The 24,132-nt window shown below is 43.6% G+C and overlaps 1 protein-coding gene across 1 annotated transcript in view; it reads left to right on the top strand.

Moving 5' to 3' along the window:
* LOC307043800 (N-alpha-acetyltransferase 15, NatA auxiliary subunit-like) overlaps window positions 1–24,132 on the top strand; it is a 68,622-nt gene that overhangs the window by 33,400 nt on the left and 11,090 nt on the right. The window contains exons 2-9 of the mRNA XM_079688641.1: window positions 1,934–2,200; window positions 10,892–10,976; window positions 11,073–11,177; window positions 12,158–12,315; window positions 14,160–14,294; window positions 19,973–20,126; window positions 23,364–23,483; window positions 23,595–23,690. Of these exons, the coding sequence (XP_079544767.1) occupies window positions 2,147–2,200; window positions 10,892–10,976; window positions 11,073–11,177; window positions 12,158–12,315; window positions 14,160–14,294; window positions 19,973–20,126; window positions 23,364–23,483; window positions 23,595–23,690 (907 nt within the window). The 5' untranslated portion in view covers window positions 1,934–2,146. The remainder of the gene's footprint in view (window positions 1–1,933; window positions 2,201–10,891; window positions 10,977–11,072; window positions 11,178–12,157; window positions 12,316–14,159; window positions 14,295–19,972; window positions 20,127–23,363; window positions 23,484–23,594; window positions 23,691–24,132) is intronic.

Genomic DNA, 24,132 nt, shown 5'->3' with positions numbered 1-24,132 from the left:
GTCTAGCGCAACCTCTGTGCCAAGGCCCAGCGGGTTTTCCTACGGGAAGCGGTGGAGGCTTTCACTCCAGTTCCGACCACTCAGCACGATGCGCCAAGGTCTCAAGTTCCCGCGGAGCTACGCTCGGCTGGGCACGTTTTCGTCCGTCACGACGCACACAGAGGCCCCCTGCAGCCCCCTTACGAAGGACCTTTCCGGGTCTTGGAGCACGGTGACAAGCACCTGGTGCTTGACATGGGCGGCAAGGCTGAGCACGTCTCGGTTGACCGGGTGAAGGCTGCTCACTTGGACGTGGACCAGCCGGTGGTGCTGGCTCGACCGCCGAGACGGGGTCGCCCCCCGGCTTTGATTCCTCTCAGGGATTGCAGACCTGTTGTTCCGGTCCCTCCTCTGACAGGGGCTGTACAGGCGGAAGTCGCTGTACCGGCTCCGTTGCGCAGGACTCGTGGGGGTAGGCGTGTTGTTTCTCCCCGCCATACGGATTTTGTTTATGAGTGAATTCTGGGGGGGCTTGTGTGGTGACACCATGTTGGATCATAATTCACCTTTCTTATTGTGTTGCCACACGGACCCTTTAGTGGGAACACGAGTTGCTTTAGCTGCCATTCCTGCTAGCTTGTTATACAGAGCAGTTCATGTACTAACCTCTTGGAGATTAATGGATAATAAAGATTGGAACTCCATTCTTAATACACCGCCTCCGACTCCCTTTCTTTGGCACAACAATATAAAATATTCATATTTTATTCAATATTAAGGTTCCTTAGACGTTGTTTCCTGCAAATGACGCGATTTCGGCCCCGGAACCGGGTCCTTGGGGCCTAAGAGGTTTAAGGAGGCTGTTATTAAATTGCAGACTTCTTTTAAATATTGAAAAAACTAAGGTAATGCTCTTTTCAAAAGCTAAAAAGACACCAGAGCCTGTTTTTGATATTATAACTGTGCAAGGAATAATACTTGAAGTGGTTGCCTGTTATAAATACCTATGTATCTGGCTTGATGATTGTCTCTCTTTTAAACTTCAGGTCAATAACCTGCTTAAAAAGCTGAGGGTTAGACTAGGTTTCTTTTTCAGAAACAAGTCCTGTTTCTCTTTTGAAGCCAGGAAAAGGCTAGTCACTGTGACCTTTTTACCTGTGCTGGACTATGGTGATTTGTTGTATAGGAATGCACCTGCCCATTGCCTGAACAAGTTAGATGCTGCCTATCACAGTGCACTGAGATTTGTCACAAATTGTAAAGCACTTACTCATCACTGTACACTGTATAACAAGGCAGGTTTGCCATCGCTTACTGTACGGAGGCCCAGTCATTGGTACACATTTATTTATAAAGCCATTTTTGGTAAACTCCCGTATTACATCTATTCACTGATAACACAGAGAGTTGCAAGCAGCTATTGTCTGAGATCGCATAATGTAGTATTGTTAGATGTGCCAAGAGCAAGGACTGTCTTAGGTAAGACAGCTTTTATGTGCGCAGCGCCACTTGCTTGGAACAGTCTACAGCTAAAATTGAAACTGAGCAATTTTATTCCTCTGAAGGTTTTTAAAAGCAAGTCTAAGTGAAATGCTCGTTGAAACTATGGGTATTTGTAAATGTTGATAAGTATGTAAATGTAGCTTGTAAATATGTTGTATGATATCCTCTATTGTTTTATGTTCTTCTATGTTTCATGTGGAACCTAATTGCTGCAGGTCTCCCTTGAAAAAGAGGTTTATGATCTCAATGGGACCAATCTGGATAAATAAAGGTTACAAACAAACAACATATTGCTAGATGGAATGCTTCTATTTTCATTTTTAACCAGGTAGTTGTACTTTACGTGGGTAAAAAAAAACCATCAGATACAACTTTGAAATGTACGCAGAGTATTTGATATGTCTGAAAAACATGTTTGAAGCGGATATTTGACATTATCCCAATCTGCCAGGGTCCGTATCATAAAAGGCCCCCGCCGCCATTTTGAAAGGTGTCGGAGCTTCCGTGACCGTCATCGCGTGAAGAGGAAGTGAGAGGAGACGGAGCAATCGAGCGGCTGAAGCGAGCAGGCGAGCCATCACTCAGCTCTACTCCTCTTGACTACCCGGGATAACTTTAGCTACATGTGCTGAGGTCGAGGGAGAAACTGATCTCAACCGCAACAATGCCGACAGTTACTTTGCCGCCGAAAGAGAACGCTCTCTTCAAGAGGATTTTGGTGAGTTGATTATTAAAGCGTTGCATAACGTTATGTGTCGTTAATGCAGAACAGTGGCGGGTCAAAAGCTTAATCGGCGGCACTCTGTGTGCCAGTGTAGCTCCCGGCTGCTAGCGCTAGCGTCAGTGTGTTAGCAAAATGGCATAATTGAATGGGCTAGCTAGCCTGGCCCTGACATGCGCTGTCACCGTAACGTGAAGCTAGCATGGTTGTTCTGGACTTTGTTGTGAGTTTGACAGACATTTTGAAGTTTAAAAAAAATGCAGTCCCACTAATAAGCAAATTGGTACGGCTTTAAAAAGCCGGACAGCTAGTTAGTTGCAGGAGGCCGCACCGCTTGTCACACACAACAAGCCATAACTTGACGCTACCCTCCACGATGCTAACATGTTAGCCAGTTTAACGGTCGTGTGGGCTCTTTAGTTAACTCTTCAAACCACCTCTTATAGCTGTTTGGCTCAACGTTTGTTGTTATATTATTGCATAGCAGGTGCTTTTACCCGAATATATATTTACGTTTGTGTCGTATCAGGGCCATGCTATCTAGCTTTGCAAGCTCAGCACACCGGCTGGCCATTTGACGTTAGCTAATCAGCTAACGCTAGCAACTAGTGTTGGATATCTTGGTTTAGCAGACTTTAGGTATCTTAGGCTGATTGTCGCTCTTAATCCGTCATCGTAGGATGACGTTGGGTGCACTCCTTACCCTAACTGGTCTAGCTTGACTAAGGTCAAAATAGTAGAGCATGTGTGAAAACGAAAGAAAGCCAACGAAGGACCGATGTGACTGTCAGCAAATCTGTAGGTGCCTCAGGCCTGCTGTGCTCTGGCAGCTAGCTACATCCATCCCTCACTATCATGTTTGTGTTCAAGTACTGCACACAGTTTGATGTGGGTCAGAGTAATCGTTGAACATGTGTGGTGTAAGCATAGCTTTATTGCAATAGGAAATTACAGTTTGGGAGCTGTCTAAGAACTCAGTAAACAAGTATTCTTCCGTGCGTATTTTGCTGTATGATGTTAAGCATCTCTGCATGGAAAGCTAGCTACATACTTTCCAAAAAGTGTGGCAGCGACCCCTTTAACGTCACTTTCCAGTTCAGATAGCCTTCATTGTTTTGAAAGGCAGGGGATCTGCTGGCAGTGTGTGGCTGTTTATCAGCACATTGGCAGAGGACATTCTTTCATTCAAACAGACCTGTAACCTGCACTTGATCTTGAAAGGTTGGTCTGTTTTCTTTCACGCATACCTCAGAGGTATCATTTATTTTCCTTGAACTGTTGTTGCACCACACTGTTGTGTAGTCTGAAATGTGCATTTTTCCAATTAAAACTTAAATTATAGTTAATTTCTTTTGTAACCCAGGCGGTGCAGAATTTGTGTATTTTCATTCACTTGGCATATGACAACTAAAGCAATATTTGTTTTGTCTGGACAATAATGCAGGAAACATTTATCAAAGTGAAAGAAAAGCCTGCACTTCTTATTTCTGAGTTGTTTTCATTTGTACATGTCACAGTTTTTTTGTAATGTATGGCACTGCAGGTGCCACAGTCTTGCGTTACTCTGAATGAGTATTATCTACGATAAGTCTGTGGATCGCAAAACTATTTTTTAAGTTTAACAGCCCGTCTACACTACAGGCATCGAAAAATGCTTTCAACGCTTCGCCCATCCACTTGAATGGGGTGACGTAGAAGATTTTTGCTAAACTGCATTGTGGGGAGCATGGCTTTGCAAGCATCACGAGCAAAAAATCGCCAAGCTTCAGACACGCCCAGCTTCAAGATTTTTTGATGCCTGTTGTGTAGACGGGCCGTAAGTCTTTGGAGTTAAAAATGGCATAAAGAGATTTAGTCTGGTTACATTGTAACGTGTATGAGGAAAAACACAGAATAAATGTACCGTTATATTACCCTTTCTGCACTGGGGATGTGATAATATAGTATAAGATTTTAAGCCGTTTTCTCTTTGGCTGTAGTCAGAAGTGGACCACACCCCATTTATTTTTTGCTTTCCCAGAGCGAGTGCCCAATGCATTATTAGAAGTTGGCAGGTCTCCAACTTCTGCATGGCAGTGGAGTTTGATGAGTTTCCATTGTGTTCTGTTGTGGTAGGGGGGCAACACCTTCCCCTACAGTTACGGCCCGTCTACACTACAGGCATGAAAAAATCTTGGAGCTGGGCGTGTCTGAAGCTTGGCGATTTTTTGCGAGCAACCAATCATATGAATCTCCCGCCCCCGACATACAAAGCAATAGCAATGTTAAAACGAAGTAAACTGGATATAAACTCTCCAAACAGGCGAAAAAACGATCAGTTTCACCCACTGTCTCTGCCACCTCCCTCCATGCCTGGTTCCTCCGGTTTGTATCCCGGTAAATAGTTCCGGTCGTAAAGAACCGGGTGATATGCTACCGTAATATCTCGTTTGGAATATGAGGAAATGAACTGCGGTCTGGCTCTCCCAGCTTGCACGCGGTTTGATTGGCTGCGCTTGCACTGGCGGGATTTGCATAAACGGGATTTCATTGGCTGATGCCAAGCATCGAGCCTCAAAAGTTGAACATTGTTCAACTTTTGATGCCGATAGATGCTCGTGATGCTTGCAAAGCCATGCCATGCTCCCCACAATGCAGTTCGGCGAAGATTAAAAATCTTCTACGTCACCCCATTCAAGTGAATGGGCGAAGCGTTGAAAGCATTTTTTGATGCCTGTAGTGTAGACGTACCGTTAGTGTTAACCCAGGGCTCGACATTAAGGACTGCCCGGGGCCATCTAGTATTTAGCTCGGGCCATGAAGCCTCACCTGCTGGTTGCCCGATCGGGCAATCTATTATACCAGTATCATGCATTAAAACTAAACATATCTATAACTAGTTTAGGTAGTTTGAGAGGTAATTAAAATAGCTACGTGTGATATTCTAACCTGAAGTGTGTGTTTTGTTCCGCTCACCGCTGCATGTGATCATGCAGAGCTGCGTATCGACTCGTCAGCAGCAGCTGATCTCTCTCTCCCGTCAGATTAGACTTCACTCAGATCCAGCTAGTTTTAGCTAATGATATGACTACCTGCTTATTAAAAGACACCGTGACCTAAACAATAAGTGTCGCTATGCAACTGGGTGAGGCCACAAAGTATAGCGCAGCATTATGCATTTGTTTACATGCCCACCGGAACCCAGAGGCATTAGCAACAGATCAACGCACAATCAACCCATACAGCACATCTCTTTCTCCACATTAAGTGTTACACATTAGAATTGACTACTCTTGTCTGTCACATACTCTTCTTGTCTGTCACATAAGTGGCGCAACTGAAGCGGTATTGCGCTAAAGGGAAATTATTTTGACCGGACATTTTGACCGAAGAGATTTAGATTTGCTTGCTAACGGGAACTCTGACGTCGCCATTGTGTGTGCTTCGCGGATGCACTCGGCTGCTCGGGTCTGCTCGGTCAGCTTCTGGATAAGGAGGCATTCCTTCGACCAATTTACAGTAGATAACATTACAAACATTTTTAACAGGGTCCATAATAGTGTAAATAATGTTTGTTTTGGCAGTTACAACTGAATGTAATGTTTTCTACTTTTTTACATCTGGGAAGGCATTTGCCTTCATCAGATGAAAAGTGTCTTGACCAACAACTTAAGTATTTATTATAGCTATGCAGGGCATGCAAGCGAGCAAATACAAACAAGTGAAATGAAGAATACAATTGAAATTGTAATATTGTGGTGGTTCATCTTATAATTCAGTCTAGAGAATGCACCAGACAGCATCTAAGAACTGCAAAAATCTAAATGTTCTAGGGGGAGGCCCCCCAAACCCTTCGTGCGTCATTTCGTTCGTGCGTATTTTTCAGGGCAATCTCTATTGGGCTCAGGGCCATCTGTAAATTAGCTTAGATGGCCCACAGGGCCATCTCCCAAAATCCTTAATGTCATGCACTGTAACCTAAAGTTGGCCCTTGCACCAATAATCTCAGTAAAAATGTGTATTTCATCAGTCCGAAATTCAACTTTTGTGCTGCATTTGAATTTGAAGGGCAATGAGTTGGGATCAGCCACGCCTCATTTTTCTTCAAGCTCACTAATGGAGGGATTTTTTAAAGAGGCCCTATTGTGCTTTTTTCCTCCCTTTCCTGTAGTAGATTATAAAGGTTTTTGTGCATGTAAAGCAGTGTTTCTCAAACTTTTTCATACAAAGGACCACTTAACCAATAAAAAAACGCTCACTGACCACCCAACTCCACAAATTTCCAAAAACAATAGGCCTGCTTACCACTCTAACAGTATATAACAAATTACAGCCTAATAATGACAGTTTAACCGTCTCCATATCGCCTCGTTCACACAATAAATCAACAATACAAATACAAGTTAAACTACAGATTATATAAGCATTTAGTTCAAATGCGATTTAAAATGCTAACAGGTATGGATGGGTACCGAGCCCCGGTATTAAACGGGCCCCGAGGCTGAATTATTAAAGGCCGTGGTACCGTTAAGCTCCGACGTTAGCAGTCTTTTTATCGGTACTGGAGACATGTAAAAAATATTCCATGAGTATTATTGCTACACAAACATTATATTGCAGTTTTAGTGTCGCCAACTCCGTTTCTAACATGCAAAATGCGTCTATGATTATCTTTAGCATTTTCGATCTCTCTCCCGTCTGTGTGCGAGGGGGCGGGGCAGTTTACACACACGCAGCTGCTACATGCAGCAACACACACCATACTTGCCAACCTTGAGACCTCAGAAATCGGGAGCATTTCCAAAACCACTGCGAGGGGGGGGGAGCTAGTGGATCGCCGGAGCTGTATTAGATTAACATTAACATGCTTATTGTAGTTGTGAGTGCACTGCCTTGCGGCCTGTAGCACCATCCTTGATGGAGGATATGTGTAGGCTGGACCTGTATTTTACAGGAAAAGAGTGAGCAGAGGGTCGAGTTGTCGTTTCTTGTTCTGTGACTTTATATTCCTCACCCTCTCAGACTTTCAGTTGCGCGCGCTGCTAAAGAGACGCACTACCATGGAAACCAAACAATGGTGTAGCTGTATTAAAGTCCGAGTGAAAACAGTCCTGAGTAAATCTGATTTTGTCAGAAATCGGGAGAAATATGACCCCGGGAGAGGGCAGTGAAATCGGGAATCTCCCGCGAAAATCGGGAGGGTTGGCAAGTATGACGCACACGCACACGCACGCACACACACACACACACACACACACACACACACACACACACACACACATGGAGGAGACGGCGGGGAGAACACGCTCCGAGGTGTGGTTAAACTTTACCCGTCTCAATGCTCGTTGCCTAAAGTGCAATAAGAGTTTAGCATTTAAGGGCGGTAACACGAGCAATTTGTCTAAACATTTAGCAAAAGTGCACCACATTCAGACGGAGAAATGTACCGGGTTCGACTGTCTTTCTAGTAGCTCTGTAGCCCCGTCCACGAGTAACGTTTCCACGTCAGGTGTTATGTATGCTAGCAGCAACACACGGAGTTAACTCAATTATACAAACATGGGTAAATGATTAGAGGTAACTGAGTTATTTATTTTGTTGAAGTTTCAGCTATTCTGGTTACAGTTCTGTCATCAGATTATTTAATACGATGTGTTAAAACATTGTTGTTTCTTTTGATGTGAAATATTATGTATTTAATTTAAATAAAAAGCAATGTTAGTTTTGTTCACAATTTGTTTAGTTAGTTTACCTTTTTTTTTCTCTCCAAAAGAACCGATAAAAGTACCGTTAAAAGACCGGTAAGCGGTATCGATAAAAGTAGTACTACCGTTAAAACCTTAACGATACCCATCCCTAGTCACAGGTTTTACACCTCATATGTAGACTACATTTTTTACGGAGTTTATGTCCGAGCCAACAGACTCACGGATTGTTGGCTACTGAGAGAAATGCAAAATACACCGCATGTAGCACGACACAAACCTCCGCTGTGGATTTTCAAAACAAAATACAGTAAAACTATGGTCCCAGGCCCAAGTTTAACGCTCTGAGGTCTAAGCCATTTTCGGTTTTCATTCCGCCCAGCCAATCAGACATAGGAACCTTTTTCTCCCACGAAAGTCCCTGCTCTCTAACAGGGACGGAAAAGGGAGTAAAAAAAGGTTCTGATTAACTCATTTTAGTTCCGGATCTTTTTGTTGTGAACGCGAAATTTCGGAACTATATCAGAACTAAAGTGGGAAAAGTACTGCGGTGTGAACGTGCCTAAAGGGTCTGCAGCACAGGCAGTATGAAAAAATACCTTTTTGAACATTAAAGCATGGAGACATGACACAGTAGAGGTACAAAATATAAACTGGATAAATAGCATAATTGGGCCTCTTTACAAGTTTGGATATTTCACTGGAACATATTGCGATTCAGATAACATTTCAATTAACTTCCAAGCACTTCCTAAATCCTATGAGTAGTAACCTAGAGGCTCTCCTCTTCCACACCAACTTCCTTCCCACATGATGGGATTGTAGCAGTCTGACCTTTTGAAAATGTTTTCCCTGAATCTACCGTTTACACTCCCTGCAGCGAGCCCAGCAGCCTACAGCCAGCACTCTGGGGGGGGGGGGGGGGGGGGGCAGCTAGTAGTGTTTATCTTACTATATTTACATATGTAATGTACCACTAAAGTATGTATGCATACTGGCATCTGTATTAGTGCATAATGCATGTGTGCCTTCCTGACACTAAATGTAGACATTGCTGACAGCATTTTCTCTTGTTTCAAATTGGGTTAAAAGTAAATAATGTTCTACCTTCCTTAGCTTTCTGCTGGAGCTCTGTGTTTACGATACGATATTACTTTAAAGGTCCCATGTCATGCTTTTCCGGTTATTACATTATATTGCATTTAGCTGACGCTTTTATCCAAAGCGACTTACAATAAGTGCGTTCGACCAACAAAATACAAACTTGAAGAAAACAGAATCATATAAGTAAATCAGGTTTCATAGAGCTAAAACATTTCAAGTACTACTCAACTGGTTTTTAGATAAGCCAGCCCTTTATTAGTATACAAGTGCTTTGTTAGCAATTCTTTGTTAGTAATTCTATCGCTCAAAGTGAGGTCAAAAAAGAGGAGTTTTCAGTCTCCCCCTGAAGATGTGCAAGCTTTCTGCTGTCCTGATTTCAATGGAGAGCTCATCCCACCATTTTGGAGCCAGGATATCAAACCCATGTGTTTTTGCTGATGGGAACTTGGGTCCCCCTTGCAGTGCGGGTGCAGCGAGCCGTTTGGCTGATGCAGAGCGGAGTGCACGTGCTGGGGTGTACAGTTTAACCATGTCCTGGATGTAGGAAGGGCCAGATCCATTCGCAGCATGGTACGCAAGTACCAGTGTCTTGAAGTGGATTCTAGCAGTTACCGGAAGCCAGTGAAAGGAGCGGAGGAGCGGAGTGGTGTGGGAACATTTAGGAATTAATTATTACCCGCCCCCTTGTGTGTTATGTAGCTTTTTCTGCATGTAAACAGTCTGCAAAGTCACAAACCCTCAAAAGTACACCCTGTAGCGAGTAAAACTCTAACACAGAAAATACCTGTCTATGCTGTCCCAGAACGCCTCGTTGGAGATTTTTCTTTTTCCATTTTTTTCTTGCTGGCAGGAGCTCCAACAAGCCGTTTAGGACAGAGTGAATACACATTGGAAAATTGCACAATGTAAATATATTCTAGTAGACCTCAACAATGGAATTATGATCAGTAGAAATGGCCAAGACATGGGACCTTTAAATGGTCTGATCAAGTCTGACATTTGGCTTGCGTCACAGCAGCTCCATTTGCAACATTAACAAGGACATATATTAGGACACAATACAAGAAAAACAAACATTTAACACAACATCACAATCACTGAGAGAAACATGCTCAAAGACCCTTTAACGTGCATTTGATTGAGCTCTGTATTTACTGTTAGAATTGACTGGTGCACAAAGGACTGCTTCCGTCTGACTTTATTAAAACGAGGGAGCCTGTATTTCCGATTAGATGGCAACAATTCATATTCGCTGTCCAGAACATGGTTTGGTTCAGAGATGATGTTGTTGGATGTCTCACTAGATTATTATGGTATGCTGACTCATAAAGTCTCTGACAGACTGAATGAATGCACAATTTCAAAACCTTTAGTGAAGTCGGCAATGGGACAACAAAATGCTCTCTGCCAACTTTACTCTTCCTATTGCTCACACACACTCGGAGATCAGCTTAAAATGAGAGGTGCTATACTACTGATTGTGAAACTGCATACTAACTCTAGGGCAAAAAGCTGGTAATTCCTTCAAAGTGGTGTAATACTGTGGGTGTCTTAGTAAAAAAATCTGATTCAACATTTAAGCTTGGCTGTGTGCAGAAGCCTGATAAAAGCTCACATGCAGAGTTGTATGTAATAATTCTGGAGTAATTGTCTGATTATGTTCTGAGGATGTTATAATATTGTTGCTGGGGAACAACTGACCAGCTCTGAATTTGTGACCACAACTCTTAAAGTTGAAAAAAAAGGGACCACTCAAAAAGTGAAATAATGTGTCTTTCATGGTTTTTCCTTTTTGCTAGTGAGCTAGTTTCTTTGAGTATTACATGACTTCTGTCTCTCTCTGAAATGTCACTCCACTTCTCTTGGCTTATTGTGACTTTTTTTCTCCTTCTTTTGACAGCGATGTTATGAACACAAGCAGTACAGAAACGGGCTCAAGTTCTGCAAACAAATCCTGTCCAATCCCAAGTTTGCAGAGCATGGAGGTAAGCATCAGACATTTGAATGGATAGATGGATGAAAAGCAGGCAATATTATGTTCCATATTTCTCACTGTGTGGTGTTTCACTGTCTACCTGCAGAGACCCTGGCAATGAAGGGACTGACCCTGAACTGTCTGGGGAAGAAGGAGGAGGCCTACGACCTGGTGAGAAGAGGCCTGCGCAATGACCTCAAGAGCCATGTCTGTATCCTTACCCACGTCATCATTTGTGTGTTATTAAAGTAGATATGCTCCAGGTTAAGTGGGTAAAACCTTGAGCTGGTGTGTCTCTCTTGAAAAAATGAAGGACCTTGAGATGCCACACATTGTGGAGCTCTGAGTCAGCACTTCTCTGTTCTCTGTCTGTCTCTCCCTTTGACTCCCAGGCCAAAGGGAAATCTGTTAATTCTTCCAGCAGATAGTGCTGGGCCGCCTAATCCCATAGTCAACTCTTCTCTGAGCAGGAAACACACTGCTGTCGTTTTTAACCTAACCAGTCACTCTTTAGCTTAAGAACCTGTGGTAAATATGTTGTGATTTTGTCGTTTTTACTTTGATAAGTTTTGAAGAGCAGAGACTAGAAAGCAAATCAACATTAATATTAATCAGAAGAGATTTTGATCAATTGGTCCTCCAGGGAAGTGTGATGGACATTTTTCTGACCTGTTTTTAGATTAAAGAATTCAACCATATAATAATAAAATGTTTGATTAGGTCAAGCTCTATTTAAACAAAAAAATGTGGGCAATTGTTCGCATTATATCACTTATGAAAATGTATTTATTTTATTTCAAATAATCATTATGAAGTGATTGATAACACAATAAGAATAGTTGATTTATCCTGGTGGAAATAGGGTTTTGTGACAGTTGCTCAATTTTAAAATGAAAAATAATCTGTTAAAAAAACGTAGTTCATGTAAAATGTCATGTAAATGATCAATATAATACAATTATGTATATAGTGTATATAAACATAGGAAGTTGAAGTTATAATCTACACATTGTGCTACAATACAGACACTGCAACATATTACATTATATACAGAGGTTTAAGTCAAATTGATTGTCCACTCTAACCAGGAGAGCTTCGTTAGTGATCACAACTCTTGTTTATAACCTTTTTAATAATAGTTTGATTTCATCAGAATCAATGGAGATTATTCCATAACTCCTCGTGCACCAGGCTGGCACGTTTACGGCCTACTGCAGCGCTCGGACAAGAAGTATGACGAAGCCATCAAGTGTTACCGCAACGCTCTGAAGTGGGACAAGGACAACCTGCAGATCCTCCGAGACCTGTCCCTGCTGCAGATCCAGATGAGAGACCTGGAGGGCTACAGGGTGAGCTGCCAGGGGGTTCATGAGCGGTGCTTTCGTATTTGATCCTGTGATGCTTATGATCGTAGCATCATTCTAGTGACCTCATCAAAATGTATAGGGAACACGGCTCAAATTACTTTTCAGATTGCTTTACATTGTTTTATTTAACATGTGTAAACTTGCCTTGGCACTTCACTTTTGCCGCTCCCAAGCTCCTTCCCTGTTTCCCTCAGGATACAAGTACACACACACCCAATGCGCATGGCTTACACGAGAGTTAGTGAAAGTCTAATTGAAGTGGCTTAAAAAAAAAAAATTAGTTAGTCATTTCACATTATCCCTTACTTGGCAACTTTACTTTGTAATAAGAGAATAAAATAACTTTGTGGAATACACACTCCCATCTGTCGCTCTGCCTTATCCAGGACCAAGTTTGGCACTGATTTAGGGGAGGACTGAGCATATCAGTAGGCAGTCGCAGGTTACAGCCAGGCTTCGCAATGTAGAACAGCTTTCGCAGGACACAGCCTGGGATTTAGATGCTTATTAGTACAGTGATGCAAATTAGTCGCTTTTCGGCGCCTCCCGCTTTTTTAACACTGATTTGGGTGACTTGTGTAATTCGTGGAGAACCGAAGAGTTTTTGTTTTGTGGGGGGGGGGTCCAAGCGTCAGTCCGACTGACAGACAACTTCTCACTTCAGAAAAGAAGAAGAAATCGAGACCGCAAAATAATTAAACAAGGGAGTGCCTGTTTTTCCTGGCCAAGGACAGGTTCCTTGAACTCAACACGTGTCTTCACGTGGTTATGTCTCGTCTGAAGGGAGTGTAGGCACTGCAAGGGGGACCCAAGTTCCCATCAGCAAAAACACATGGGTGCATGCATGCGCGAGTCATGGTGAGATATCTGGATTAAGAGGTTGCTTTTTCTTTGCACAGCATGAAAGAAAGGCCAAATTAATGGGCTGTGATTTCAGTTTTTTTAAGCAGAGGTTGAGTTCAATCATTTGTACGGCCCTCGGAGGATGTTTTCAAAATTGAAAGGAAAAAGGTTACCCACCCCTGCTGTAAATAATAATAAAAACCCTTGATTTATAACTTAACATCTCTGTCTCCTATTGATGTGAGTATATTATAAAGAATAGCCAGTTAATTGAAGGATTATAGCACAGGCCTTTGTCAGATGGTATATTACGCTTTTTTTTTTCTGCTTCGAATAGTTCTCTCTTTTTTCACCATATGTGTGTTTGCATCACTGTTAGTAAGAGGTATGAAGATCAAAGACTGGTTTACAAATAGTCCAAATGTATTAGGTTTATGTTTTAGGTTCTCCCTGAGCCAGCTAGAAACAACATGGTGTAGTAACTATCTAATCCCCCCAGCTACACATTAGGGATGCCATCGATTATTCGATTATTCGTTAGTCTCCATAATCGAAAATTAATATTTTTAATTCGATTTTATTTATATATTTTTGTATTATTATTTATGTTTTTAATTTTTTTCCTGGCTTAGTTTCAACCAAAATATAGACTAATGCTAGTAATAGTATTAATAATTGTAAATGGCCATTGGTCACACCACCAGTTTGTTTTACTGTAAACTTGGAGGAAGCCAGCAGCGCAGGCTGCGCAAAGTGCAGGGGGGTGGGGGTCCGCGGCGGCGAATAATCAATTAATATTCGCCAGGGCTGTCCGATTTTCGAATTTGATCATGGTCTGTTTCTGGCATCCCTTCTACACATCAATGTACTAATTCTTTAGGACTCATGAGATTTGTCAAACAGGGGTCAGAGTTCATTGTTTTGTCAATTAGTTGTGATGGTAAGCATGGCAAGATAAACCTGCATTTGTATATCTTTTTTAGGAGACGCGGTACCAGCTGCTGCAGCTGCGTCCAGCACAGCGGGCCTCTTGGATCGGCTACGCCATCGCCTATCACCTCCTGGAAGACTACGAGATGGCCGCAAAGATCATTGAGGAGTTCCGGAAAACACAACAGGTTAGACCCAATGGAGTTGTGCAAGAATGAGTCCTAAACCCAGAGATGAGTTGGCTTAGCAGATTTCTCGTTTTTGATCTACAGCATTTAAATACGTCAGTAAATGCCCCACTGGTGAACCTCTGAAGCCTTTGTCTAAAAAAACTGTGGTTGTATTGTCACTTTGTCATCACATCTATCAAACTTGATTATTGATCAAAGACTTTAATATGTGCTTTTAAGCCTGGCATTCTTTTTCCCCAAAGCTTTTAAATATATTACTACAATAAAGCTCCCATTCTCTGGCTTGCTCCTGATAAGACCATTCTGCTTCCTATCTTTGTGCCATATACAGTGGGGCAAAAAATTATTTAGTCAGCCACCAATTGTGCAAGTTCTCCCACTTAAAAAGATGAGAGGCCTGTAATTTTCATCCTAGGTATACCTCAACTATGAGAAGACACAATGAGAAGAAGAAAAAAAGAGACAGAATGGGGGGAAAGAATCCAGGAAATCACATTTTAGGATTTTTAATGAATTAATTGGTAAATTCCTCGGTAAAATAAGTTTTTGGTCACAAACAAGATTTCTGGCTCTCGTAGACCTGAAACTTCTTCTTTAAGAGCCTCCTCTGTCCTCCACTTGTTAATTGTATTAATGGAACCTGTTTGAACTCGTTATCAGTATAAAAGACACCTGTCCACAACCTCAAAGAGTCACACTCCAAACTCCACTATGGCCAAGACCAAAGAGCTGTATCGTGAGATTTTGAGTGACAACCTCCTTCCATCAGCAAGTTTATTGAATATGAAACGTGGCTGGGTCTTTCAGCATGACAATGATCCCAAACGCACCGCCCGGGCAACGAAGGAGTGGCTTCGTAAGAAGCATTTCAAGGTCCTGGAGTGGCCTAGCCAGTCTCCAGATCTCAACCCCATAGAGAATCTTTGGAGGGAGTTGAAAGTCTGAGTTGCCCAGCGACAGCCCCAAAACATCACTGCTCTAGAGCAGGGATTCCCAAACTTTTCAGCCCGCGACCCCCAAAATAACAGTGCCAGAGACTGGCGACACCCTGTCGACGGGAAGGGACGGGGGGGGGTGGAGGCTAGTGAATTAATTTCAGTTTTCCGCACTCTCGCGGGAATATCTCCGCAATGGAGCGAGCTTAAGTTTCACTTTCGAATGCATGATATAGCCCAGCGCAACACCTCCGTCAAGCATATTGCCACTTGTTTGTACCATTTTCAGGCGATTTGTAATCTGTTCTAGAAAAACGATGTGTTTTTTAGGATTTAAAGAAGCATATAGAACAAACAATGGATGTATTTTATGAACATTTATCCATGCTGAAAGTAGATTTAGATGTATTAGGAGTGAGATAGAGATTATTATCTAATATATGCATCTGATAAAGCATTGCGTGAAGTCTGTTGATGATCAGAGGCTGTTGTTGGGGCTGCATAAACGTTTTTTTATTTTTGTTTTGTAGACAGACCATGCAGGCCTCAGAGAGTTAAACTCGACCATAGTTTTATTGTATTTTGTTTTGAAAATCCACAGCGGAGGTTTGTGTCGTACTACACGCGGTGTATTTTGCATATCTCTCAGTAGCCAACAATCTGAGTGTTGGCTCGGACATAAACTCGTGTTTAAAATAATACTACCTAATAAATGTAGTTTACATTTCATAATAAAAGGTGTAAAACCTGAGAGGATTTTAAATCGCATTTGAACTAAATGCTTATACAATCTGTAGTTGTTAAGTTAAGTTAAAGCCTTTTATTGTCATTATACAAAGAGTATAACGAGATTCAGAGTGCAACTCTGTCCCGGTGTGCAAAGAATACAAACAAATACATAAAACTAAAAAACACGGCAATAGGACAGACAACATACAAAAATACGGGGGAATAAATAGTTAAAAATATTGATATAAAAATAGTATATAAAGTGAATTTAAAAGTGTGTGTGTATGTGTGAGAAAGGTTACGGTTATTGCATTATATGTGGTGGTTGAGCAGCCCGACGGCCCAGGGGTAGACACTGTTTTTGAGTCTGTTTGTCCGTGACTTGAAGCTCCTGTATCTCCTCCCAGTAGGCAGGAGACAGAACAGTCTGTGACCTGGGTGAGAGCTGTCCTTTATGATTTTGTTAGCTCTGTTGCGGCAGCGGGAGGTGGAGATGTATTCCAGAGAGGGCAGCGGGCAGCCGTTGGTTTTCTCTGCCATCCGTATCACTCTCTGCAGGGCTTTCTTGTCCGCAGCTGAGCATCCTGCATACCACCCCGAGATGGAGTATGACAGCACGCTCTCGATGGTCGCCCGGTAGAAGGACACCAGCAGCTTCTTGTTCAGTCGGTTTCTCCGAAGCACCCTCAGGAAGTGTAGTCGCTGCTGGGCCTTCTTAACTGCTGCTGTGGTGTGTGCTGTCCAGCTGAGGCTCTCCGAAATGTGAACCCCCAGGAACTTAAAGCTGGAGACCCTCTCCACTCTCTCCATTGAGGTGAAGGGGGGCGTGCTCTGGACGGTGTTTTCTGAAGTCTATGATGATTTCTTTGCTTGTGTTCAGATGTAGGTTGTTTGCTGAACACCACGCAGACAGCTTCAGGACCTCGTCTCTGTATGCCGACTCGTCGTCTCCCTTATATATTTGGCCGACAACAGTGGTGTCATCTGCAAATTTGATAATGGAGTTGGAGGGGTGAATTGGAGAGCAGTCGTGTGTGTGTAGAGTAGAGGGCTCAGCACGCTGCCCTGTGGGGAGCCAGTGCTGAGGGTGCGGGTGGAGGAGCAGTAAGGGCCTATTTTCACTGTCTGAGGACGGTCTGTAAGGAAATTATTAATCGAGGCGCATAAGATGGAGGGGAAACCTAGGCTTGACAGTTTTTCCACTAGTATGTCAGGTATGATGGTGTTAAAAGCTGAGCTAAAATCGACAAACAGCATCCTTATATAGTTGCCTGGGCCTTCTAGGTGGCTCACAGCTGTGTGATGGACCGTGGCGATGGCATCATCCGTGGATCTGTTGGCTCTATAGGCAAACTGATGAGGGTCGAGGGCGATGTTAGGGCTATGGGCCTGTAGTCGTTGAGCTCTCTGACTGGTGTCTTTTTGGGGACAGTGATGATGGTAGCCGTTTTCAGACAGGATGGAATGCAAGCTTGTGACTCGGACAGGTTGAATATCCTGGTCAGGACCCCTGAAAGCTGGTCAGCGCAAGCTTTGAGTACTTTTCCGAGTACTCCATCGGGTCCTGTGGCTTTTCCAGGATTCACAGACTTCAGCGGATGCTTCACCTGATGTTCTTTGAGAGTGGGAGGTGGTATGGAGCTGGTAGTTTGCAGGGACAGAGGCAGGGTAGAAAAGTGGAGGGGTCTGCTAGCCTCAAAGCGGGCAAAGAAGTGGTTTAGTTCCTCTGCAAGGTGGGCGTCAGCTCTAGTAGTGCCAGATGTTTTACCCTTATAGTTGGTTAGCTGTTGAAGGCCCTGCCAAACGCACTGTGTGTTATGAGCGAGATTCTCCTCCACTTTTCCCTTGTAGTCCTCCTTTGCAGCCTTGATGCCTCTCCTCAGATTTGCCCTTGCCAAGCTGTACTGGGCTGCGTCCCCCGACCTGAAGGCTGTGTCACGGAAACTCAGGAGAGACCGCACCGCTCTTGTCATCCATGGTTTTTGGTCTGGGTAGACCCGAATGTGTTTTTCCACAGTTAGTGTCTGTGCAGAACTTGATGTAGGATAAGACAGCCTCTGTGTGTTCCTCCAAGTCTGTCTGTTCAAATGTGTTCCATGCTGTGTGTTCAAAGCAGTCTTGCAGTTGTGAGAGTGCCCCCTCGGGCCAGGTTCTGATATATTTGACCACCGGCTTGGTTTTACTTCTGAGGGGGGTGTAAGCTGGGAGGAGAAGCAGTGAGAGGTGGTCAGATAGTCCTAAATGGGGGAGTGGGACCGCTCTGGAAGCATGCTTCAGGTTAGTATACACCCGGTCCAGTGTGTTCTTTCCTCTGGTGGTACATCGTACATATTGTATACATTTGGGAAGCACATTTTTTAGACATGCAGGATTGAAGTCTCCAGCTACAATATGAACTCCTTCCGGATGGGACCTCTGTTGTTTATTTATTAAGCTCTGGAGGTGGTCAAGTGCAATGCTGGCGTTAGCATCAGGTGGGATATAAACAGTGTTAATTATCACCACCGTTAGCTCTCTGGGCAGGTAAAAGGTTCTGCACATGATAGACATTACTTCCAGGTCGGGAGAGCAATGTGTATATGTAACCCTGCTGTCCATGCGCCAGTCGTTGTGGATGTAAACACACAGACCACCCCCTCGGCTCTTACCGGAAGCGCTGTTCCTGTCGTAGCGGTGGGTAGAGCGGCCTGGTAGCTGCACTGCTGCGTCCGGAATCCGCGGGTGTAGCCAGGATTCTGTGATGATAATCACACAGCAGTCGCGTACGTTCGTGTTAGCAGCTAGTAGTACCTCCAGTTCGTCAATTTTGTGGACGATGGACCTGGCATTTGCGAGGAAGAGGCTTGGTGGTCGGTGCGGCCGCTTCCTTAGCCTAGCAAGCAGGCCTGCACGGCAACCTCGCTTCTGCTTCCTCTCCCTCCGGCGCCTGCGTTGCTTCACAGGCCCGAAAACAATCCAGGGAGACCCGAGCGGTCTCGCTATGTCCTCCGGGATGTTGTTAGTCCAGTGGAAATCGGCTGTGATGTCAGAGCGACGACTTATCCCTATGTCAAATAAGTCCATGCGACTGTATATGTAATTCGCCTGTTCTAGGGTGTTCACGCACACTAACAAAAAACAAACCGTGCACAACCAAAACGGAGAGCTGTGAGCCGCAGCGTCTGAGCGCACCGCAATCTTCCCTTGTATTTGTATTGTTGATTTAATGTGTGAACGAGGCGATATAGAGAAGGTTAAGCTGTCATTATCAGGCTGTAATTTGTTATATACTGTTGGAATGGGTAAGCAGGCCTATTGTTGTTGGATATTTGTGGAGTTAGGTGGTCCATGAGTGTTTTTTATTGGTTAAGTGGTCCTTGGTATGAAAAAGTTTGAGAAACACTGCGCTAGTGGATTGTCAAAGGGGGAGCCTCGTTGCGGGGAAATTATACAGATGGCTAGTCCGCCCCTGAAAATGTCTATGCAAACGTTATTATTAATAATATTTAAAATTAAAATAAATAATGACATTTCTTTTTTTGAATTTCTTTTTTTTGAATTTTCCATTATTATTTTGTAATCATCTCGCGACCCCCACTTTGGGAACCCCTGCTCTAGAGGAGGTCTGCATGGAGGAATGGGCCAAAATACCAGCAACAGTGTGTGAAAACCTTGTGAAGACTTACAGAAAACGTTTGACCTCTGTCATTGCCAACAAAGGGTATATAACAAAGTATTGAGATGAACTTTTGTTATTGACCAAATACTTATTTTCCACCATAATTTGCAAAGAAATTCTTTAAAAATCAGACAATGTGATCTTCTGGATTTTTTTTTTTCTTCTCATTTTGTCTCTCATAGTTGAGGTATACCTAGGATGAAAATTACAGGCCTCATCTTTTTAAGTAGGAGAACTTGCACAATTGGTGGCTGACTAAATACTTTTTTGCCCCACTGTATATATTACACAACAGGTTGGCGTGACTAGGCAACCGTTAATAATATTGATTTCATACCCATTTGTTTGTCCAGACGTCTCCAGACAAAGTGGACTACGAGTACAGCGAGCTGCTGCTGTACCAGAACCAGGTGCTGAGGGAGGCAGGCCTCTACAAGGAGGCCCTGGAGCATCTGAACAACTACGAGAAGCAGATCTGTGACAAACTGGCTGTGGAGGAGACACGAGGTGGGTCACTGAGGTCTCACCTGGGAAGTCTCTTGTTAAAACACGAGCATATCAGGGTAAACTAGTGGGGTAGAGAAGCTGTCCAACAAAGAAGGTTCCTATGAAAGTTGCTCAGTGGTGCATAAAGCCAAAATGGCCTGCCTCTCGAGGAGCAAAAGTAATCGTATCTGGGCTCATAGAGCATGTGCACTCTCACCGCTCAGTTGGGTAAATGGAGAGGGAAACAACTGGATTTGACTATTCGCACATTTTACAACCTTAAGACTCTAATGGCCCGTCCACACAGCGGCGTGTGTTGAAGCTTTCAACGCTTCTGCCCATTCACTTTGAATAGGGTGACCTCACGCTTTGCCAAACTGCATTGTGGGAGCAAAGCGTAGCTTTTCTTGCAGTGCTTGCTGCAAAAGTTGAGCAATGTTCAACTTTTGAAGCTTCAACGGAAGCTCGAGCCAATCAAACCGCTGCTTGTGTGTCCGGGGCGGGAGATTCCGGTGATTGGATGTTGGTCTAGCTTCAGACATGCCCGCCGGCAAGCGACAACGCACACCGCTGTTTGGAAGGGCCATAATGGTTTAATAAAGGTTTTAAAAGTGTTGGTACTGGGTAGCTAATTTACTTCAAAAAAAGTATTTGCTGATATACAGACGTCTCTTTCCCTATGTAAGTCATTGACTGACACAGAAGTTTTAGCACCAGCGTCCGACGCACTTCCTGGGTGCATGTTGTACTCCTACTGAGGCGGCCATGGCTCAGGGGTTCAAAGTGCTGATCTAGCAATCAGAGGGTCAGTGGCTGATCCCAACCCCTGCAGTCTACATGTAGAAGTGTCCTTGGCCAACCCCTAATTGCGCTGAATGGCATGTCCACGGTATTGAAGTGTATTTAGGTTGCGGTGGATAAAAGCGCAATCCAAGTAATGACATGAGATGTAACTAGAAAATGCATTTCCTGCTGAAAATGTGTGCGAATGCTGTAAACTGTGTATATTTGTTGCTGAATTTAGCTGAAAAAGCTGAATATGTTATTAGCTGAATGGTAGCTGCTTTTAGCTACAAAAACCAAGTAAGTGTGTTGCTGAAATTAGCGGGGTAATGCAGCGAAATGCGAACTTGAAGGTTCCTCCCATTGAGTTACATGTTAAAAAAAGAGTTTAAAAAGCTGAATATTTCAAAAAGTATAAAATATTTTGAGAGTTTCCCATCATGTGCTGAAAAGGCTAAATATTTTTGATATTTGAATGGTTTCTCAGTGCATGACATTAAGGATTTTGGGAGATGGCCCTGTTGGCCATCTAAGCTAATTTACAGATGGCCCTGAGCCCAATAGAGATTGCCCTGAAAAATGCGCGTGGACGAAATGACGCACGAAGGGTTTGGGGGGCCTCCCCCTAGAACATTTAGATTTTTGTAGGTCTTAGATGCTGTCTGGTGCATTGCTCGCTTGCATGCCCTGCATAGCTATAAGAAATACTTAAGTTGTTGGTTAAGACACTTTCCATCTGATGAAGGCAAATGCCTTCCCAGATGTAAAAAAGTTGAAAACATTACATTCAGTTATAATTGCCAAAACAAACATTATTTACACTATTATGGTTGGTCGAAGGAATGCCTCCTCATCCGGAAGCTGACCGAGCAGACCCGAGCAGCCGAGCGAATCCGCGAAGCACACAAAATGGCGACGTGAGAGTTCCCGTTAGCCGGCAAATCTAAATCTCTTCGGTCAAAATGTCCGGTCAATATCATTTCCCTTTAGCGCAATACCGCTTCAGTTGTGCCACTTATGTGACAGACAAGAAGAGTATGTGACAGACAAGAGTAGTCAATTCTAATGTGTAACACTTACGGCCCGTCCACACTACAGCTTCAAAAAAAGCTTGGCGGCGGGCGTGTCTGAAGTTCGACCAACAACCAATCACATGAATCTCCCGCCCCTGACACACAAGCAGCGGTTTGATTGGCTAGAGCTTGTACTGGCATATGATTTGATTGGCTGACGCTTCCACCGAAAGCTTCAGAAGCTTCAAAACTTGAACATTGCTCAACTTTTGCAGCCTGAAACGCCAGGAAAGCTCCGCTCTGCAACCCACAATTCAGTTCGGAGAAAAGCGAGGCAACGTGACGTCACCCCATTCAAACTGAATGGGCAGACGCGTTGGAAACCGTTTTTGAAGCTGTCGAAGCTGTAGTGTGGACGGGCCGTTAATGTGGAGAAAGAGATGTGCTGTATGGGCTGATTGTGCGTTGATCTGTTGCTAATGCCTCGGGGTTCCGGTGGGCATGTAAACTGCGCTATACTTTGTGGCCTCACCCAGTTGCATAGCGACACTTATTGTTTAGGTGTCTTTTAATAAGCAGGTAGTCATATCATTAGCTAGAACTAGCTGGATCTGATCGATATGAACATAAACGCGAGTGAAGTCTAATCTGACAGGAGAGAGAGATCAGCTGCTGCTGACGAGTCGACATGCAGCTCTGCATGATCACATGCAGCGGCGAGCAGACAAAACACACACTTCAGGTTAGAATATCCCACGTAGCTATTTTAATTACCTCTCAAACTACCTAAAGTAGTTATAGATATGTTTAGTTTTACTGTCGGGTCACTCATTACTGGATCCGCGAGCTGCATGATACTGGCATAATAGATTGCCCGATCGGACAACCAGCAGGTGAGGCTCCATTGCCCAAGCTAAATACTAGATGGCCCCGGGCCATCGGGCAGTCGTTAATGTCGAGCCCGGTTTCTGTAGCTGAAAGTAGGCTGAAGTTATCGAACGGCAAAATATTGGTTGAAATAAGAAGATATAAAGATTTGAAGAACTATGCACAGCATTTGCACGAATAATGTTATAATACAATAGTCGATATGCACATTACATTGAGTCCTTCAGCAATCTCTGCCCTTTGTTCTGGCAAAGAATATCAAACATGATGGGCAATTTGATGAGATAACCTTGCAAAGCACTCTGTTACTCAGACTTTCAATATACAGCTTGAGCAGAATCAGCATGGACAAAAACACAAAATGATGTTTGTTCATGTTATGAGATATCTTAATGCTCAACAGAACAGGCAACACGTTTTACCTGCTGCCTGTGAAAAGTGATACGAAGAGGGCATTTAATTTTTTTCTTCAAGATTCCAATTCTCCAGCTTTAACGTTGAGTTGTCAGTGGAAATCCTACATATTGTGACCGTTTTTTATGTACTTTAACACCCTTCTGTCATGTTTCTATAGGAGAGATCCTGTTGAAGTTGGAGCGTCTCGATGACGCGACACAAGTCTACCGCCGTCTGCAGGAGAGGAATCCCGAGAACTGGGCCTATTACCGCGGCTTGGAAGGTGCCCTGAAGCCAGGTAGGACACTTTATGCTTTCTGTGTGAAACACCATATTGACGGAATATTAAAATGTCCACATTCATTGTAAAAGCTACAATTGTCAACATTACATTTTTCCTTAACTCCAGGCAGTATAGAAGAGAGACAAAAAATCTATGAAGACGCCTGGGAGAAGTTCCCCAAAGGACTGGTTCCTCGTCGGCTCCCCCTCAACTTCCTATTGGGTAAGGCCAATAATCTCCTATCAACTTCAACAGTGACTTCAGTCATCCATGTCCAAGCAATAAAATAATTAGCTAACAGCTCACTACAGCTATCGTTGTTTGATTGTATTCGTGGTGCAGGAATGAGTAATAAAAACTGAGTTAGAATTTTAGAACTTCCAGTTCGCTTGTCTCTAATGCCCCTTTCACACCAACGCGGTTCCCGTTCTAGCTCCGTGCTTGCGCTCTTCTGGTTCGGAACCGGTTTTTATTTTCAGCCCCCGTTTTGTTCACACCGCCCAGAGCCCGACTGGTGCGGCTGCGTCATGAGGTCACCGTTTACGTCGCTGATTTTCTCCCCAACGGCGCTCACAACAGCAACAATTGAGGACTGCGCCGGGTCGATGATCGTGTTGCTTTTAATCACACGAAGCCAGATAAATTAAATAACTACTTCTTCAAC

This window comes from Notothenia rossii, assembly GCF_949606895.1.
Source record: "Notothenia rossii genome assembly, chromosome: 1".
NCBI classification, from domain to species: Eukaryota; Metazoa; Chordata; class Actinopteri; order Perciformes; family Nototheniidae; genus Notothenia; species Notothenia rossii.
This window is presented reverse-complemented; position numbering and strand designations above follow the sequence as displayed.